A 17,075-nucleotide genomic window follows, 5' to 3' on the forward strand; every position below is an offset into this window, starting at 1 on the left:
ATTCATCACCCCAATGTATTTTTTGAACATTTTCCTTGTACCAGAAAAAGTAAAAATAAGAATAAAAAATAAAAGTAAAAAAGAACATCCAAATCATTCCCCCCACCCTATTTTTCTTTTCGTTTTTGTCCCCATTTTTCTACTCACCCATCCATACACTGACTGGATAAAGGGAGTGTGATCCATAGGCTTTCACAATCACACTGTCACCCCTTGTAAGCTACATTGCTATACAATTGTCTTTAAGAGTCAAGGCTACTGGGTTGTAATTTGATAGTTTCAGGTATTTACTTCTAGCTATTCCAATACATTAAAACCTAAAAAGGGCTAACTATGCAGCGTGTAAGAATGCCTACCAGAGTGACCTCTCAATGCCATTTGGAATTTCTCAGCCACTGAAACTTTATTTTGTTTCATTTTGCATCCTCCTTTTGGTCAAGAAGATGTTCTCAATCCCACAGTGCTGGGTCCAGATTCATCCCTGGGAGAATAACTATTATGTTTCCAGCACTGTCTGCTGAATCATCCTTCTAGTCAGTCATTTTCTTTACTCTGTTATGATTTCTAATGCTTTATCACATATTAAGTTTTTATAGGAATGAAGTTCAATATTGGGGCTCTCGATTATATTCAATTCTTCTGTCTGTCCATTCTGTTTAATTTTTCATAACTTTAGTATAAAATAGGACTACCCTTCATTATTTTTTTAAACTTTACTTGGAGACATAATATCTACATAAACGGAGTTTTCCTGGATAGGAAAACTGAACATTATAAAGAAGCTCATTGTTCCAAATAATTTTTAATTCAGTTCAAAGAGGGTGTGTGCCTTGTACCCTAAATTTTATTTGAAAAGATAGGGGTTTCTTTTTCATTTGTTATTGATTTAGTCAGGTTTTTTTACTTATTTTGAGACAAGTTTGGAAATTTATATTTTTCTATAAAAATTGAATTGAGATTTTTCAAAATGCTATGCATAGAGTTTTTCACATCAGTCTGTTTCTGTGTCCATGGTTATCATCCCTTTCTCATTGCGTTTATTTACATTTTTTTCTATTCTTTTCTTAATTATATTTACTAGAACTTTGACTCTGGCTAGCAGGCTAGTGGGTCAGTAATCTGGGAGAAATAAAGGTTTTTCTTTTCTTAGGCAATGGTAGGCTGCACTGTGGATCCTTCCCAAGGAGATTATACCTATGTAATAACTTTGAATGCATAGTTGGTAAGAACTGGTACCTGCCACCTTTGCCACTTGGGATAGTGTCTAAACAATTCTGGAACAAGAAGCAGTTCCAGGGAGCTTCTTTCTGTTTTAAGAAGCTGACTGAATGTTTTAAGTCAGTGGGGCTTTTTTCTCAACCAGGAAAAATCTTGGAAACTGCAAAATGGGATATCCAGGTACCCAATAATAAAAAATTGAAGCTTGATGCCATATTATGTAATCATAAAGATAAATAATATTAATGGTCCCTGGTCTTTTTTGGTTCTGTCCTTCACGGGGCTCCTGTGTTGGGTGGGTGTTGTTGGGCTGCACATACAGATAGGTCCATGGGGATAGACCCTGGCCGTTTTAGAAGGGACCCATCAAGGAGAGAAGGGTGTGGGGAATGGCAGATACAGTAGTGAAAATGTCAGCCTGGAGCTGATTTGGCTTGGAGAGCAGGGACGAGGAGACTACTGTAGTTAAACTTTGCAGGGGGATAACTAGCGCTGAATAAGGCAGGGAGCCAGTTGGAAAGGAAAGGAGAGAGATGAGGGAGAGCAATTGATGGCCAGCTAAAAACCCTGTTGCCCTCCTTGGAGATCCCAGGGTCCTCTGCCCCATCTCTTAGCACTGGTTTCCGCCTGCATTCCTACTGATCAAACCAGGTCAGACGATCTGGCCTCACTCAACCGGGCCTTCTGGAACAGTGTATCTGGGGAGAAATCACAGAGAGCGGAAGAGCGGCGGGAGGTGCCCATCCCCACGGGGGCAGCATGTCGACATCCATCAGCGCCAGGTGTCATGCTCTGGGGCAGGACCCAGGCCTGAGGCTGCAGGGCTTGGAAAATCACCAACCCCAACCCTGGCCTGATATTGGGGGTCCGTGCCTCACAGTTACAGCAGTGGGATGTGGTGGTAACTTCGCTTCCCAGCCCTGTACCTGACCTCAGCAGTCATGGTTGTGAGAGCACAGCCTCAACCCTGGCATGACCTGGGTCTAGGGTGCGAGCCTGTAGTCACAGTTTTCTGAGAGGACATATCAGGGGCCTGATCTGCCACCTTCTACCAGGACTTAGTGCCAGAAACCCTGCAGGAGGAAAACTCCTTCCCGAGGATCGAGCCTGCAGGAATCAGTCAGGCTAATCCTTACCTCTCACCCCATCTGCCCATTTAGATTGTGGGCTCTCTGAAGGCAGGATATGTGTTTGATTCAGCTTCATGTCCCCTCAGTTCCAAACACATGTGGCTGGTCTTCAGTAAGTGGTTTAGGAATGAATAAAAGGAAGCCCCTCCTCTTAGCATTTCTTAACTATTTGGGGGTCGTCCTTTGAGGATCTGATGAAAGCTTTGGACTGTGTATCCAGAAAGTATAGGTGTGTGTGCACATGCACACACACACACACACACAATCTTGCATACAACCCCAGGGATAGGCCTGTCAATCAGTGGACCCCGATTAAGAACTCCTGCCTTGGAGCTCTGATGGGTTTTTGTTATCCCATCTCAGCACCATCTTGTTCCGTGCCACACCTCAAACATCTGCACACCCCTGCTCACCTGTCTGAATCTGTACCTGCTGTAATCTTTCCACGGTAGAGGTGTTAGCTGTGGTACTGATGTGGAGGCGGTTGCACTGATGTTTGCTGAAGATAATTTCTTTCACCATTGCTCCCAGAGGGAGTGCTCTGACCAGCTGTGACCCCAAGGCCTAATGGGTTCTTGGGCAGCACAGGTTTTGCTTGATGTTCAAAGGATGACCTTTAAATGGATGGCCCCTTTCTGACCCCACCTGAGGAGAAGGGGCCTCCTTTTCTTGCTACCACCAAAACCAGTCCTGTGGGAAGACTAGAGGCAAAGCTTCGGGAAGCTATTGGTTGAAGCGAGGCTGACCAGCCCTCCTCCCCTCCAGTCATCCTCATGCCATCACCCCGCCCCCCTTGCAGCCTACATGGTGGTCACTGTGATTCATGAGATCCTCTTTTGAGATTTCCTGAATCACTCGCTTCAACTTGTATTTGCTTGACACTCGGAACCATTTCCTCTTTGTAAATGTTTGGGGCTTTCTTGGGGTGGAACATGCCCAGCAGTTCTCCTTCCTCCTGTGCCCACTCAGCAGTGTCATCTCTTCCTTAGATTCTGGCTGCGACTCAGTCACTGACACCGAGGCTGAGGACGAGAAGGTCCTTCTCTACTCAAAGCAGCAGAGCCCGGAGAGTTCGCCTGGGAGCCTGATGGTGGTGCAGCCAGACCGCATTCGCTGTGGGGTAGGCACTGCAGGGGTCCTGCTAAATAAATGTCAGAACATGGGCTTTTCAGCAGTAAAAGAGACTTCCTTTGGGATTTCCCCAGTACATCAGGTATCCTGGGGACCCCATTACCTAGGCCTCGGACACACACAGCTCCTGTAAGTTAAAGAGAGATGAGCCCAGGAAAGTGCATGTCCTTAATCTAAGACTTCTCTTTCCCAGATCAAAAGCATAAACCATCTGGGAGACCAGCAGACATGAGCATTACCAGACACTTATGCCAATCCCAGTTAGAGACCTGGTCTGCTCCCACTAGCCTGGCACTGTGAGGGAGGAGACATGCGGCATCCTGAGAGTGTGCTTCCCCATCACCTGGCTGCTGGCATGTCCCAAGCCGAGTGCCTCAAAGTTTGATGGCTGGAACTCACTGGCCAATTTTGCTTGCCAAAGAGATTAAACATATAAGAATAACGTTACTAAAGTTTGCAGGGGTGGGGCATATGTTAACAGGGCACTTGAATGTGATGGCCTGCCTGAACGCCCCTGTCCTACCAGGGTATTTATAGGTTTTTATTATATTTTCCTCCCTGATGAAAAATATGTGATGTTTGCACTAGTTCAGAGCATCCAAATGCTTCCCTCATGGATATAAGCCCCTCACTAAGTGTGCCAGTGTGGGCTTCTTGCGATGAAGGAGTGAGAGCCTTGGGAATGGGAAGCACTTGCTCCATTGCACTTGTTAGTGGTTTTCTGTGCAGCCTGAGGCCACAACTCCTTACATGGGGGTTGCAAACTGCACCTTTGGGCTGGATTTGGCCCATAGACATATGTGGTTTGGAGCCCCTATCCTTAAAAGTTCAGTCTGAAAGGACCACTGCCCCAGCTTAACCAGCACAATAAAACAAGATCATTTCATTTGGCAGACTCGGCAAGAGATGGTAAAGCTAGGTAAAAATAGTTAATCAGATTGCTCGATGCCTTTAAGTCCTCAAAATCCAGGTAGGGAAAATGAATTGCCCAATAAGTAATTTTTTGCCCATCTAGGAGCAGCATAGGGAGCAGAGCTCAAGATGGCTTCTCTGGGCCAGTGCCTCCCACACTTGAAGGTACAGACGAGTAACCTGGGGTTTTTGTTAAAATGCAGATTCTCACCCAGCTGGTCTGGGTTGGGGCCTGAGGGTCTGCATTTCTGACAAGCCCCCAGTGTTGCTGACGCTGCTGTTCCTTTGGCTGTACTTCGAGTAGCCAGACTGGTCTAGGACAGTGCTACTCCCACTATCTGTGGGGCAGGATTTTTTTTTTAAATTTCCAATTCTGCCATGGACCAAATGCTTTTATATACTGCAATAAAAAGATATTGCTATAAAAATGAAATAAAATGACACACAAAATGTAAGCCCCTGGTTTAAAATTTATTATTGTTAGATTCAACAGACATAAAATTACTCCATCAAATTACAAGAAAGGTTTATAAACCTTTACTACCAGTTTTGGTAACTTCTCTCATTGGGACGGGTGGCAAGCAGTTCGCTGCCCAGCTGGACTACAGACCCCACCCTGCTCTGAGCCCACTCACTAGAGAGAGCCGGGGCCCAGACAACTGGGAAACTCGCTGACCCAGCGCCCCAACAGGGAATCCAGGAGGAAAAGAAACGATGACCGGCCTCTCTTTCCAGGCAGAAACCGTGGTCTACGTTATTGTGAAATGTAAGTTGGACGAGAGAGTGACGACAGAAGCAGAATTTTCTCCCGAGGGTTCTTCCTCTGTAAGGGTAGAAGCCAAGCTGGAGAATGAGTACACCGTTTCGGTGAAGGCTCCCAGTAAGTAGCTCCATTCCCCCCTGGAGAGCAGGCATCCTGTGCGGGAACAGCTCACTCTTGCTTTCTTCTGCCTTTCTTGCCTTTATTCAGCAGTTGAGAGCAGTGACAGCCAAGATTTAGATTTACTTGTCATGTTCTATTTAAACGACACAGAGAAGTTGCAGACAAGTGTGTGTGATGGGTGAGAATTTGATATCTTAAAATTTTTACTATAATAAGTTTAATTTTTTTTAAATTAGAGAAAAGTAGAAAGAAGTTATCTTACACTCTGCCACTCAGCCTTTTTTGCCTTCCATCACAATTTTTAAAAACATAGTTGTTCCGATAGTTTCTATTACTTTGTTTTCTGTCTTTATGTAATCTTATATATTTATTCCCTCCCTGCCCCCTTACTCCTGTGCTATTAAATGGACTTTGTAACTTTTTGATTTTATAACATTTTTTTCTAATACAAAAATGTCTGCCCAATGCAGAAAACTTGTAGAATACGGTAACCATGAAAGAAAATAAATAGAAAATTATGCATATACTCCCCAAAAAGGAAATCACTGGTTTCTGTATTTGCCACACATTCATGCACATAGCTTTATACATCTTGTCACTCACTTTTGTTTTACCTGTATTTTCTCATGTTAATAAACGTGTTCTGTTTTTTTTTAAAAGAAATGATGCTTAATGTTTGCAAGGTAATCCATTGTATGGCTGTGCCATAATTTATATAACGAGTCCCTTGTGTTAGATTTGTGTCTAATAACCATAATTTTAAAAACTGTTTAATACTGACTTGAATCAAAGGATCATCTTTTAATTTTTCATTTCCTCATTGTTGTAAATTTATATAATTTCTGATTGCTTATTATGACATAATGAGCATCTTTGTGCATGAAGATTTTGTTTTGTTTTTTTCTTTTGTATTTAGGATTATTTCCTCAGGGTGGAATCCCTGAAACAATAGGCATTTTTAAGATTCTGGGAAAATAGTGGTTAGTGGCTTTTTGAAATATTATTATTATCAAGCATATTTGCTATACTGTCACCAACACTGGGCATTATCATTTTAAATATTTTTGCTGACTTGATATGTTTTTAAAAAGTAGTCCATTGTTTTCATTTGCATTTCTTGATTACTAGTGAGTTTGAATATTTTTCCGTGTTCTTGTTGCATTTCCTCTTTTGTGAATTGAATCTTTGTGGTTGGTGTATTTTTAATTTTTTTCCCCCCTCAAAACCCCTTCCTGTGGTGTAGAATCCTGACCCAGCTTGAGCACAGAGTAATGACGGCAGCAGAGCAAGTGAATCAATTTAACTCGTCCCAAGGTGGTAGAAACACAGAGTCCTGCCTCCCAAGACCCCTCCCACCTTCTGGCAACCATAACCTTGTGTAAACAGCTTGAAACCCAACTTTTCTTCCTATTTATTGAGGCACAGAAGTGAACAAAACAGACAAAAGTCTTGAAAATTAAATTGCAGTTCCAATGAGGATAATTCCTCAGACTCAGAGTCCTCCCAAGTGGTAGTTTCCTCTCTTCCACGTTCACCCTTTGCCTCACTTCCCCATCCCCCAGCTCACCTCTGAGCTCCTCCTTCCAGCCCCCAATTAATTTCTTCACCATTAAGATGGTGTGTGTGTGTGTGTGCGTGCATGCGTGTGCGTGTGCATACTGTATATACTGAACACTTTTCCCTGGACCCTTGTTCTTCCTCAGCACCTCAGTTTTACATTATCTTGTCTTCTGTTCAGAACTCCCATCTGGGAATGTGTCTCTGAAGCTATATTCTGGGGACTTAGTGGTGTGTGAAACTATTATCAGCTACTATACTGACATGGAAGAAATTGGAAATTTATTGTCTAATGCCGCAAATCCTGTGGAGTTCATGTGTCAGGTAAGGATGGCAGAAGGAAACCTGAGTTTTCTGGGCATTTAGTATCTGCTCATGGGTCAACAGCCTCAAATTCTCTGCATGGGAGATAGCTGGATTAAAGATCTGACTGTGTTTGTTTTTGTACTAAGGCCTTTAAAATTGTGCCCTACAACACGGAGACCCTTGATAAACTGCTAACTGAGTCCCTGAAGAACAATATCCCTGCAAGTGGACTGCACCTTTTTGGAATCAACCAACTGGAAGAAGAAGATATGATGACAAGTAAGTCAACAGGAACCCAACAGTGGGTTGATTCTAGCCTGCTGGTGTTAGCATCCAGTCAACCTGTGCGTGTCCTTTCTGCGGATCCCTCCTTTGAGAAGGTGGCCGGAGATTCTTCTTGTACACAAATCTGAATACTTCACTCCCTTACTTAAAACCCTTTGTGGTTCCTGCTTGCCTTTTAGATAAAGTCCAAACTCTTTAACTTGTGTGCAAACCTTTCCCAAGGGCTGCAGTTTTCAAGCCATGCTGCATTTCTGCTTTCTTCACTCTTCCCTTAGGCCTCCATACTCTACTCTATAGAAGGTACACACTTCTTTCACCTAATGAAAGTGCCACCTGTCTCTTGACTCCTTGACTCATGGGAATGAAATAGTTTCTTCCTCCCCTTTCTGGTTGCTGATCACCTGACTAACTCTTCTTCACCTTCTCTTCACCTTAGGTGGCACTTTCTTAGGAAGCCCTTTCCCAAACCTTCCGTGGGTTCCGTCCACCTGCTGTGGGCTCCCCTAACACCTTGTCCTCTGTCAGAGCACTCTTCAGCTTTGTCTGTCTTTGCTAGGCCATCAGCTCAGTGAGGGCTGGGACTGTGCCTGGGTGCCTGGCTCATTGTGGGCCCTAAACAAATACTTGTTAGGTGCTTGGTGCTCTGGACAAGGCACTTGTCACAGGGCTTCTGTGGACACGGTTGTTCCTTCACGCTGTGGTTGCACTGCACACATGGTTCCCAGGTCTCTGGTTACCTTCTGCATGTGTTCCATCCTTCCATAACCTAAGAGAACCATAAGGTAAGGCCAAGTCCTTCTCCTGGGGCATTCTCTATCTTGTAGCCCTTGGTTTAATCCTACCATGGAGAGTCTGTCCTTGCATCAGCTCCAGCAGAAGTTAATATTCTCTATTCTTAAACTTGGTGCTCAGGAGAGGTCATTTCATAATCTGAAAACATGGGGTCCTGCTGACATTGCAGACCGTTTATCTTGAGGAAGCTGGGTTTGTCACATTAAAAATAATGCACCACTGTTAGACATAGAAATCAACTTTCATGAGAACAACTGTTTCAGTTTTGTAATGCTACTGGAATGCAATACACCAGAAATGGGTTGGCTTTTACAATGGGGATTTATTAGCTTACAGTTTACAGTTCTTAGGCTGTGAAAGTGTCCCAACCCAAGGCATCAACAGGACAATACCTGGACTCTGAAGACAGGCTGCAAGCATCCGGGACACCTCTGTCACATGAGAAGGCATACGGCCTTTCTCTTTGGTCCTTCTCTCCCGGGTTTCATTGCTTCTAGCTTCTGGCTGTGTGTTTCTCTCTTTCAGCTTCTGTCTCTTAACTTTTCCAGGTGTGTTCTTGTCTGTCAGCTTCTCTGGGGCTTTTTCCATGAGCTTCTGTTAATTTTATCTCTTCGCTTCTCTGAGCTCTTTGGGCTTTTTCTGTGTTGTCCTCTGTCCTCGTATAAAGGACTCCAGGAAGAGGATTAAGACCCACCTTGAATGGGGTGGGTTACATCTCAATTGAAATAACCTACCTGGAAGGTCCTACCCACAATAGGTCTGCACCCACAGGAATGGATTTAAAGAACATGGCCTTTTCTGGGGTACATACAGCTTCAAATAACAACAGTAACAATAACAACAACAATAACAACAGATTCATTTCCCCAACTCCCTACACAGACATGTCTATTTTCTTGGTCAAGTTTAACTTGCTATGGCCAGATATTAATAGAGGAGGGGACCATGGGGATCCAATGACTCTCAGGAGTACTTTGTTTCCCACAAATCAGAGGGTTAACTGACCTCCATGGGCTCACATGCATTAATACCAACATCCAAAACCTCTCCCAGGCAAGGACCTCACTGAGCACTGTCTTACTAATCCTCCCAATCTCTTTGAAATAGCTTGGAAATATTTTTTAGTTCAAAACTAAGGGCTGCAGAAATGTTAAGTAACATACTCAGGTTCACTTTGAATATGATGAAATTGAGAATAAGTGCCAAGAGGACAGACTTTCTTTTTTGTTTAGGTGTTCAGTTTTATGAGATTTAAAAATTATTATTAGAGAAGTTGTGGGTTTACAGAATGATCATGCATAAAATTCAGGATTCCCATACACTGCCCTATTTTTAACAGTTTGCATTGGTGTGTTACATGTGTTACAACTGATGAAAGCACATTTTTATAATTGTAATATTAACTATAGCCCATGGTTTCACGGACTTCTCTCTAATCAGCACAAAACAATAATTTTAAAATGCTCCAAAATTTGCAGAAGTCAAAACCTGATTCCTGTTATACTTTGTGTCTGCTACTTAAGACTTTAGAAAACCAGCACATTTTTGATTAATACTGTTTCTCAGGATTCTCCAATCCTTTTGGAGAAGGAAAGTAGGGTATTAGTTAGTAGATTTGCTAATTACTCTGTCATCTGAGGACATGATTTTCAGTGGTGCTGCCAAAGAAGCTGTCAGATGATAGGGGCGGGCCTACCAGGTGCCATGCTGGGCTTGGCAGCTTCGTCTCCTTGAACAAGGGTGTCCTGTGCCTTCATTCTTATCTGTTCATTAAATTTTCCTTGACATTTTTTTCAGATCAGAGGGATGAGGAGCTGCCCACCTTGTTGCATTTTGCTGCAAAGTATGGACTGAAGAATCTCACTGCCTTGTTGCTCACCTGCCCGGGGGCCCTGCAGGCATACAGCGTGGCCAACAAGCATGGCCACTACCCCAACACCATCGCTGAGAGACATGGCTTCAGGGACCTGCGGCAGTTCATCGACGAGTATGTGGTAAGGTCAAGGTGGGAGAGGCCCCAGGACTGGAAGGGCATATGTGATCCCAGGGCTGCCTTTCTACCCAAGACATTGTCAGATTTCATCTCTAACATATCCTCGTGTGCCCTTTCAAGCAGCCGGCAATATTTGTGGAGTTAAGATACCAGCCCTGGATTCAAACTCCCTGCACCTACTCTTGTTAGCCACATGACTTTGGGCAGGTTCCCTCATCCTCTCTTTCAGTTTCCTAATATGTAGAAGGGAAGATAATAAACATTTTAGGGTTGTTTTGAGGATAAAAACTAATATTGTATGTAAAGCCCTGAGTTCCATCCTCAAAGAATTCACAAGGAAGTTTATCAAGTGAATCTGTCTTGGGCTGATGCTGACCTGGCCTCTCCACCCACTTGGAGGCATCTTGGCCAGATGCGCCCATGGTCAGGCCCAGGTGAAAGTTGTTGGGATTGGCTTAGCAGCAACCACAATAAGGTACTGCACCTGGGATGCTAAGTCTGAGGCTCTGCCTGTTGCTAACCGTCTGCTCTCTTCTGATGCTCTACCTGTGTCTGAGCTTTGACAGACAGATATGCCCAGCTTGTCTGCTCATCTGGTTTTGGACCCCAGCTCCTCCTTGATCAGCAACATCTGGGTCCTCCTCTGAGCCTGATTTCACCCCATGCCTAGGTCTTTTTTCTTTTCCTTCTTTATTAGAAAAGCTGTGACTTTACAGAACAATCATGTGTAAAAAATACAGGATTTCCACATACCACCCCACCACAATACCTTGCATTGGTGTGGAACATTTGGTACAATTGATGATAGTGCATTGTTATGATTGTGCTATTAATTAAACTCCATGGTTTAACTTAGAATTCACTGTTTGTGTAATGTAGTTCCATGAATTAAAAAAAAATTTATTACCATATATACAATCTAATATTTCCACCTTTAATCATATTCAGATATATTTCTCAGTGCTCTTAATTGTGTTCACAATGTTGTGCTACCATTACCATCATCCATTACTAAAATGTTTCCATCATTCCAAATAGGAACTATACATTTTAAGCCTTAATTTCCCATTCCCTATGTCTACCTTGTCCCCCGGTAATCTATATTCTAGATTCTGACTCATAGTTTGCTTATTCTAATAGTTTCAAATCAGTGAAAACATACAATATTTGTCCTTTTGTGTCTGACATATTTCACTCAACATGATGCCTTCAGGGTTCATCCATGTCACCTGTATCATGACTTCATTCTTTTTATGGCTGGCAATATTCCATTGTGTGTTTACGCCACATTTTATTTATCCATTGATGGTCACTGGGGTTGCTACCATCTTTGGCAATTGTCAATAATGTTTCTATGGACATCAGGGTGCAAATATCTGTTTGAGCCCCTGTTTTCAATTCTTTTGTGTGTATACCTAGTAGAGGGATTGCTGGTCATATGGTAGTTCTATCCTTAGCTTTCCCTGTGCTTAGGTTTCATTCCGTGCCTCAATACTGTCTCCAATGTCTTGGGCAGCTGCTTTTCATGACATTACCCCTTTCTGGTTTCCTTCTGCCTTCACAGGGGTACAGAGGGCAAGGGAGAATAGCTCAGACTCTATCCTAGGGCTATGGCCTCAAAAGGAACAGTAAAGGCTATCCAGTCTTGCTCTCTCTGCCTCCAGATAGAAGTGAGCCTGACACTTCTCAATAAATTAACAATCTGCTCTGTATTTGAAAATCCAGAAGGCAGTAACTCACCAAAGCCTGTAGGGGGGCTTCCCAAAGTTTTGGGGTATATGACTGTTTTGAATGACCAGAATAGCACAAGTCCCTGTATTGGGTATCACTGACATAAATGAAGCTGAAAGATGCTTACAGTAGAGGAGTATTTACTTGGTTTTTCTTTGGAGTCACAAATGTATCAAATATGGTGTTTCATTTCCATGCCCATAGCTTTTATTATGGATATTCTGTATTCATAGTAATAACTACTATTTATTAGAGTTATTTGCTTGGCAAATGCATTATCTCATTTAATCCTCAGCACAATCCTTTAAAGTTGACACTATTGGTATCCCCTTTCTACACTTGAGGAACAGGGCTTGGGAGGGCAAAGTAATTGTGCCTGGGGTTTCACACTAGGAAGGGTGCAGTTAGGGTTTGAACCTACTTTGATGCTAAAGCCAGGGATTTTTATCCTGCTCAATGTAACAAGGAAGTTTAAAGATGTGCTTTGTATTTGCATTGAAATTAATCTGGTTCACATTTCTCATGTTGTCTTCACTTTATGACTATAATCACCTTCAACCAATTCATCTTCAGCATTACCACCGAAAGATTGTCCCAACATACTGCTTACAACCTCTAAGAACTGTCCTGTTCTCTCTTTCCACCACATCAAAACCAGACGCCAGACCCCAAGTCTCCAGCACTTCACAACTGTCACCTTGTCCACCCCTTGGGTCCTACCAGGAAGCTGACACAGAGTGTCATCAGCAGATCTGCTCTTTGGGGGTAGTGATGATGATAAGGAGGATTTTTATGGGTTAATGCTGAAATAAGGATTGTGAAACACCAAAGTTTCTTACCAGGAAAAGGCAGAGGTTTCAGAGAAGCCAGCTCTTTGGCTTCACAACCATGCCCAAAGTGGGCAGCCTTTCCGACTTTGGTGTGCTGCAACCACAGCCATCTCACAAAGCCCACTTGGGTGCACAGGACGTGGCATGGAGGGATGAACCTGCAAACTGTCAGGTGCTTTGGATAAACCTGCAGGGAGGAGCGGGTACCGGTGTACCATGTTGCTGAGGAGCCTCTGTCTGCGCCTAAGCTGAAGATCACCTGGCTGCAGCCCTCTTTGTCCCATTTAGATTTTGTTGTGGCTTGTTGGTAGGGGTCACACAGCCTTGTGTCATTTCTTCCCTTTTGAGGAATCACTAGGGTGTAGTTGAAAAGTCAAAATCCTGGGCTGCAAGCTCTTGAGTAAGACACTTGTATTTTTTTGAGCCTTGGTTTTCTCATCTGTAAACTAGGAAATATGATACCTTTCTTAAGCAGTGTTAGAAAGGATGACATGAGATAACATATAGGCAAATACCTAGCTCTGTCCTTGACACATAATAGGTGCTCAGAGAAAGTTGTTAATTTGCAACCTTGAGTCATCGGACATTTGATGAATGTCTCTTGAGTGTATAATTCTGAAGATACAAAGATTAAAATAGAAAACCTAAACCACCAATAAAAAGACCTCAGGGAACTTCCAGTTTGGTGGGAAGTGCTGATGTACACAAGCAATTGCAATTCTCACCTAGCTGAGCCTTTACTCTGCCCAGCACAAGCCCATCCGGGTGCCCCACTCTATCCAGAAACTCCTAGTGAGGCTGTGGGTCCTGCTTTCTCCTTCAGGAAACTGTGGACATGCTGAAGAGTCACATCAAAGAGGAACTGATGCAAGGGGAGGAGGCTGATGCCGTGTACGAGTCCATGGCCCATCTTTCCACAGACCTTCTCATGAAATGTTCCCTCAACCCTGGCTGCGATGAGGAGCTGTACGAGTCCATGGCTGCCTTCGCCCCAGCTGCCACTGAAGACCTCTGTAAGTAGTGCAGCCAGTTCTACTTCTGTCTTTCTGCTGAGAAGCAGCTTTCTTCATTCTGGGTTATGGGGGGAAGTCCCTGCTTACCCCCACCCCAATGCCCCAGAGGGATGAAGATCCTGTTTTACACAAACTTAGATCTGTAGTCACGTGCTATGACAAGCAGAATCTTTCTCCCAACTTCCTCTGCTGAGACTGCTGTGGCCTGTGTGACTGGAGAGTTTAAGCAAAGACCTGGAAATCAGAATTGATGAAGGCATGCCTGGTGATCCGAGAATCTAAATCACTGGCTCTCAACCCTGTCATTCCCAAAGCACTCTTTTTATAAGAAATGTTTTGTAACTCCGCCTTTACTACCCTGATATGAGTCACACATAACATAACCGACCTATACTTAAAAAAATTTTAAATAAAATATACTACCCTAATTGAAATGTAAAAGAAAACTAAAGGGAGAGGAAATGCTCAGGGGTGCCTGCATGTGAAGGCAAAATAGAACTGTCAGATGTAGACAGTTATATTCAGAATCACTGTCAATGTCATGGCCTCAAATGCTGATTGGCACACATCTGTTCTGTCGGTGATTCAAATACTGCAAGCAGCATTGGCATCATGCCTGGATTTTCCTAAATGGTGAGCAACTCTTCACAATTTACTCTCCATTTGCATTGTAATTGAATTCCTGGAAAAATCAATATATGTTAAAATCATGCAAAAGTACAAGTTGACTGTATTTGAAACACTTTAGGTTCTAGGCTGAGAAAATCATAAGCAGTTTTTTTTTTTTGGCAACAAGATTTATTGTATTAGTATATAGTAAACTTACTTCCAAAACATTATATCCTAAGACATGATTTTTTTTTGCAAATTGCTTACAAGTTTTGCCCATTTTTGATAATCTTACTTGTTTTCTTTTCTAATTGCAGAAGTAATACATTCTTACAAAAACTTGAAACAACATAAAAACGTATAGCTGAGTTGATAAAAGTTCATAGGACTCTACTCAACCAACCGAGATAGCACTAGTAATAGTTTGGTGGGCATATTTACCCATATTTTCCCTTGTATCTGGTTATATTTACTAAAAATGTATACACATATACACCAATATGTTCATATATACACATACATATTAAAATGTATCATAAGCAGTTTTTTTAACCTAAATATATGTGTAGCAGGATATTTAAAAGTCATGAGAGGCACAAAACAATTTTTCATTTTGCAGAATTACCCTCCATCATTGTGACAACCCAAAACAGCTTCAGAGATTTTCAGGACGCCCCCTAGGGGGCAGTGCCACCCCCTTTGAGAACTGCTGTTCTAAATAATTTTGTGTTTCAATGAATATATCACGCTTGAAGCAGAAGGAGCAAACAATAGGCCCTCTAAGAGCCTTATTAATATGTTACCATCTTTTGCTATCAAATACTAAGCACTTTGAAACATTGCCTAAAACTTAGCTCTCCTTCCTTCTGGGACTAATTAATAGATTCAAGGAAGAGAAGATAACTGTCCCTCAATGCATCAGCTTTATTGATGGAGAGCTTTCTGGAGTGGCTAGATTGTGTATTACCACCTTTCAGCTTGCAAAGAAGACAGCAGGGATGCAGGCCCACAGGGAGCAGCCTGACTTACCCAGCCATGGGCAGAGGAGCAGGTGCTGGCAGCGGAAGGGACAGTGGGCAGAAGCCTGAGGTGTCCCGACACAAGAGGGCCTTTGACACTCTGACCCCGGAACCTGGAAGATGTGGTCCAGTGGATATTAGGCACTTACCAGGCAAACTGGCTGCTTCTCCGGGGAGAAGAGAGAAAGGGAGCAAGAGAGGCAGAAGCTCCCTTATAGTATCCAACTGGGAAGATGGGAAGCGCTGGTGGACACTCCACCCGATGTAAGTCACGACCTAGCAAGAATGTGAGGAGAGAGAGTGTCATCCTAACCATCCACATCCTTCTTCTCACTGAAGCCTTAAAGCAATTCTATAAGGATGACTTTATTAGCTGGACCTCACAAATGAGGAAACCGAGGCACAGTGAGGTTAAACAACTTTCCCAAAGTCTTACAACTAGTAAATGATAGAGCCCAGATTTCAACCTGGCTCTGCTGTCTCTAGGGCCATATTCTTTATACCATGCCAGAAATTTTCAGCTAACACCGCAATTTTAGTCCTGGTTTCTTCTAGAAAAACCATTTAGCAGCTGCGGCCAAGTTTCCTCTTTCTGTGGCTCCAGATGTGGGATAAGAAAACAGCCTCTGGCGCCCCCTGCCCTTGGTCATCCATCCTTGCATACATATATCCAACAAGTGTTTCCGCAGCATTTACTGTATTTTCACTACTTTCCTCTACTGAGTGTTGTGGATACAAGAGGGCCCAAGACTCGGTCCTTTCCTTTGTGGAACAGAGACCCGTTCACCACAGAACACTTGGAGAACCACCGGTATCCGCTTGCACCATCATTTCTGCCCTGTATCTTTATTATGGGGCTATTAAACAATTAAAGACTCGCCCACTTTACTGGCAGTTTAGTTGACAGAAGCCTCAACGCCTGATGTCCCCCGGGGTGCTCCAACACATGAAATCCCCCCACCACATCAGTGGAAAGCGGTGGGGGTTGCTGCAGGCGTCCATCCCATCGACTCCTCATCTGCCACGTCCCTCACAGCGGGAACATTTCCCAAGGAGCGGTGTGCTAGGGAGCAGGCCTGCTTTCTGGCCAGTTGGCAGCTTGTGAAACATCACACAGAGGGTTCTGGTAGCCCTGGAGCTAAAAGGCGGCCAGCAGGAGGCAGGCTGCGGAATTTGACTGCTTTTTGGATGGGGAAAGGAAACCCACAACACTTCTCATTTACCAGATCATATGAACTATGGATTTTCTGATTCTAGACATGGTTTGATTTATGTTTCTCTCTCTGTGGTTGTTGGATTTAATCTTGACATTGATCTACTGGCCCAGAAGCAGCAGCAACTTGTAGCTGGGGAGGAAACATTCCTTTTACTATCAGTGACTCTCTAGGTGAAAAGGCAGTTTAATTCATAAACAAGTAGGATACAGGACAAGCTGATAAGTCTAAGATGCATATTTGCAGCACTACCTAACACAGTAATCACTCTGAACTTCTGGCAGCCCTTTTAAGTCAGACTTCTTGTACTTCTCTCTCATTTGACCATCCTTGGCCTTGGTAGAGAGAGTTAGCTCCATTTTCCAGGGGATAAAACCGAGGCTCTGAGCTTCAGTAATTTGCTTAGGGCCTATCAAGGTAGAACTGGACCAGGAATCTGGGTCTTCAGATTC

At 43.3% G+C, this 17,075-nt stretch overlaps 1 protein-coding gene across 3 annotated transcripts in view; it reads left to right on the top strand.

The window, feature by feature from the left end:
• The window catches only part of PIK3AP1 (phosphoinositide-3-kinase adaptor protein 1), a 114,553-nt gene that overhangs the window by 48,185 nt on the left and 49,293 nt on the right, over positions 1-17,075 (top strand). For all 3 annotated transcript variants that reach the window (XM_037805400.1, XM_037805401.1, XM_037805402.1), the window contains 6 exons: positions 3,338-3,468; positions 5,127-5,271; positions 7,013-7,155; positions 7,284-7,416; positions 10,012-10,208; positions 13,592-13,781. In XM_037805400.1, coding sequence (XP_037661328.1) covers positions 3,338-3,468; positions 5,127-5,271; positions 7,013-7,155; positions 7,284-7,416; positions 10,012-10,208; positions 13,592-13,781 — 939 coding nt within the window. The remainder of the gene's footprint in view (positions 1-3,337; positions 3,469-5,126; positions 5,272-7,012; positions 7,156-7,283; positions 7,417-10,011; positions 10,209-13,591; positions 13,782-17,075) is intronic.

This window comes from Choloepus didactylus, chromosome 15 (genome assembly GCF_015220235.1).
Source record: "Choloepus didactylus isolate mChoDid1 chromosome 15, mChoDid1.pri, whole genome shotgun sequence".
Taxonomy (NCBI): Eukaryota; Metazoa; Chordata; class Mammalia; order Pilosa; family Megalonychidae; genus Choloepus; species Choloepus didactylus.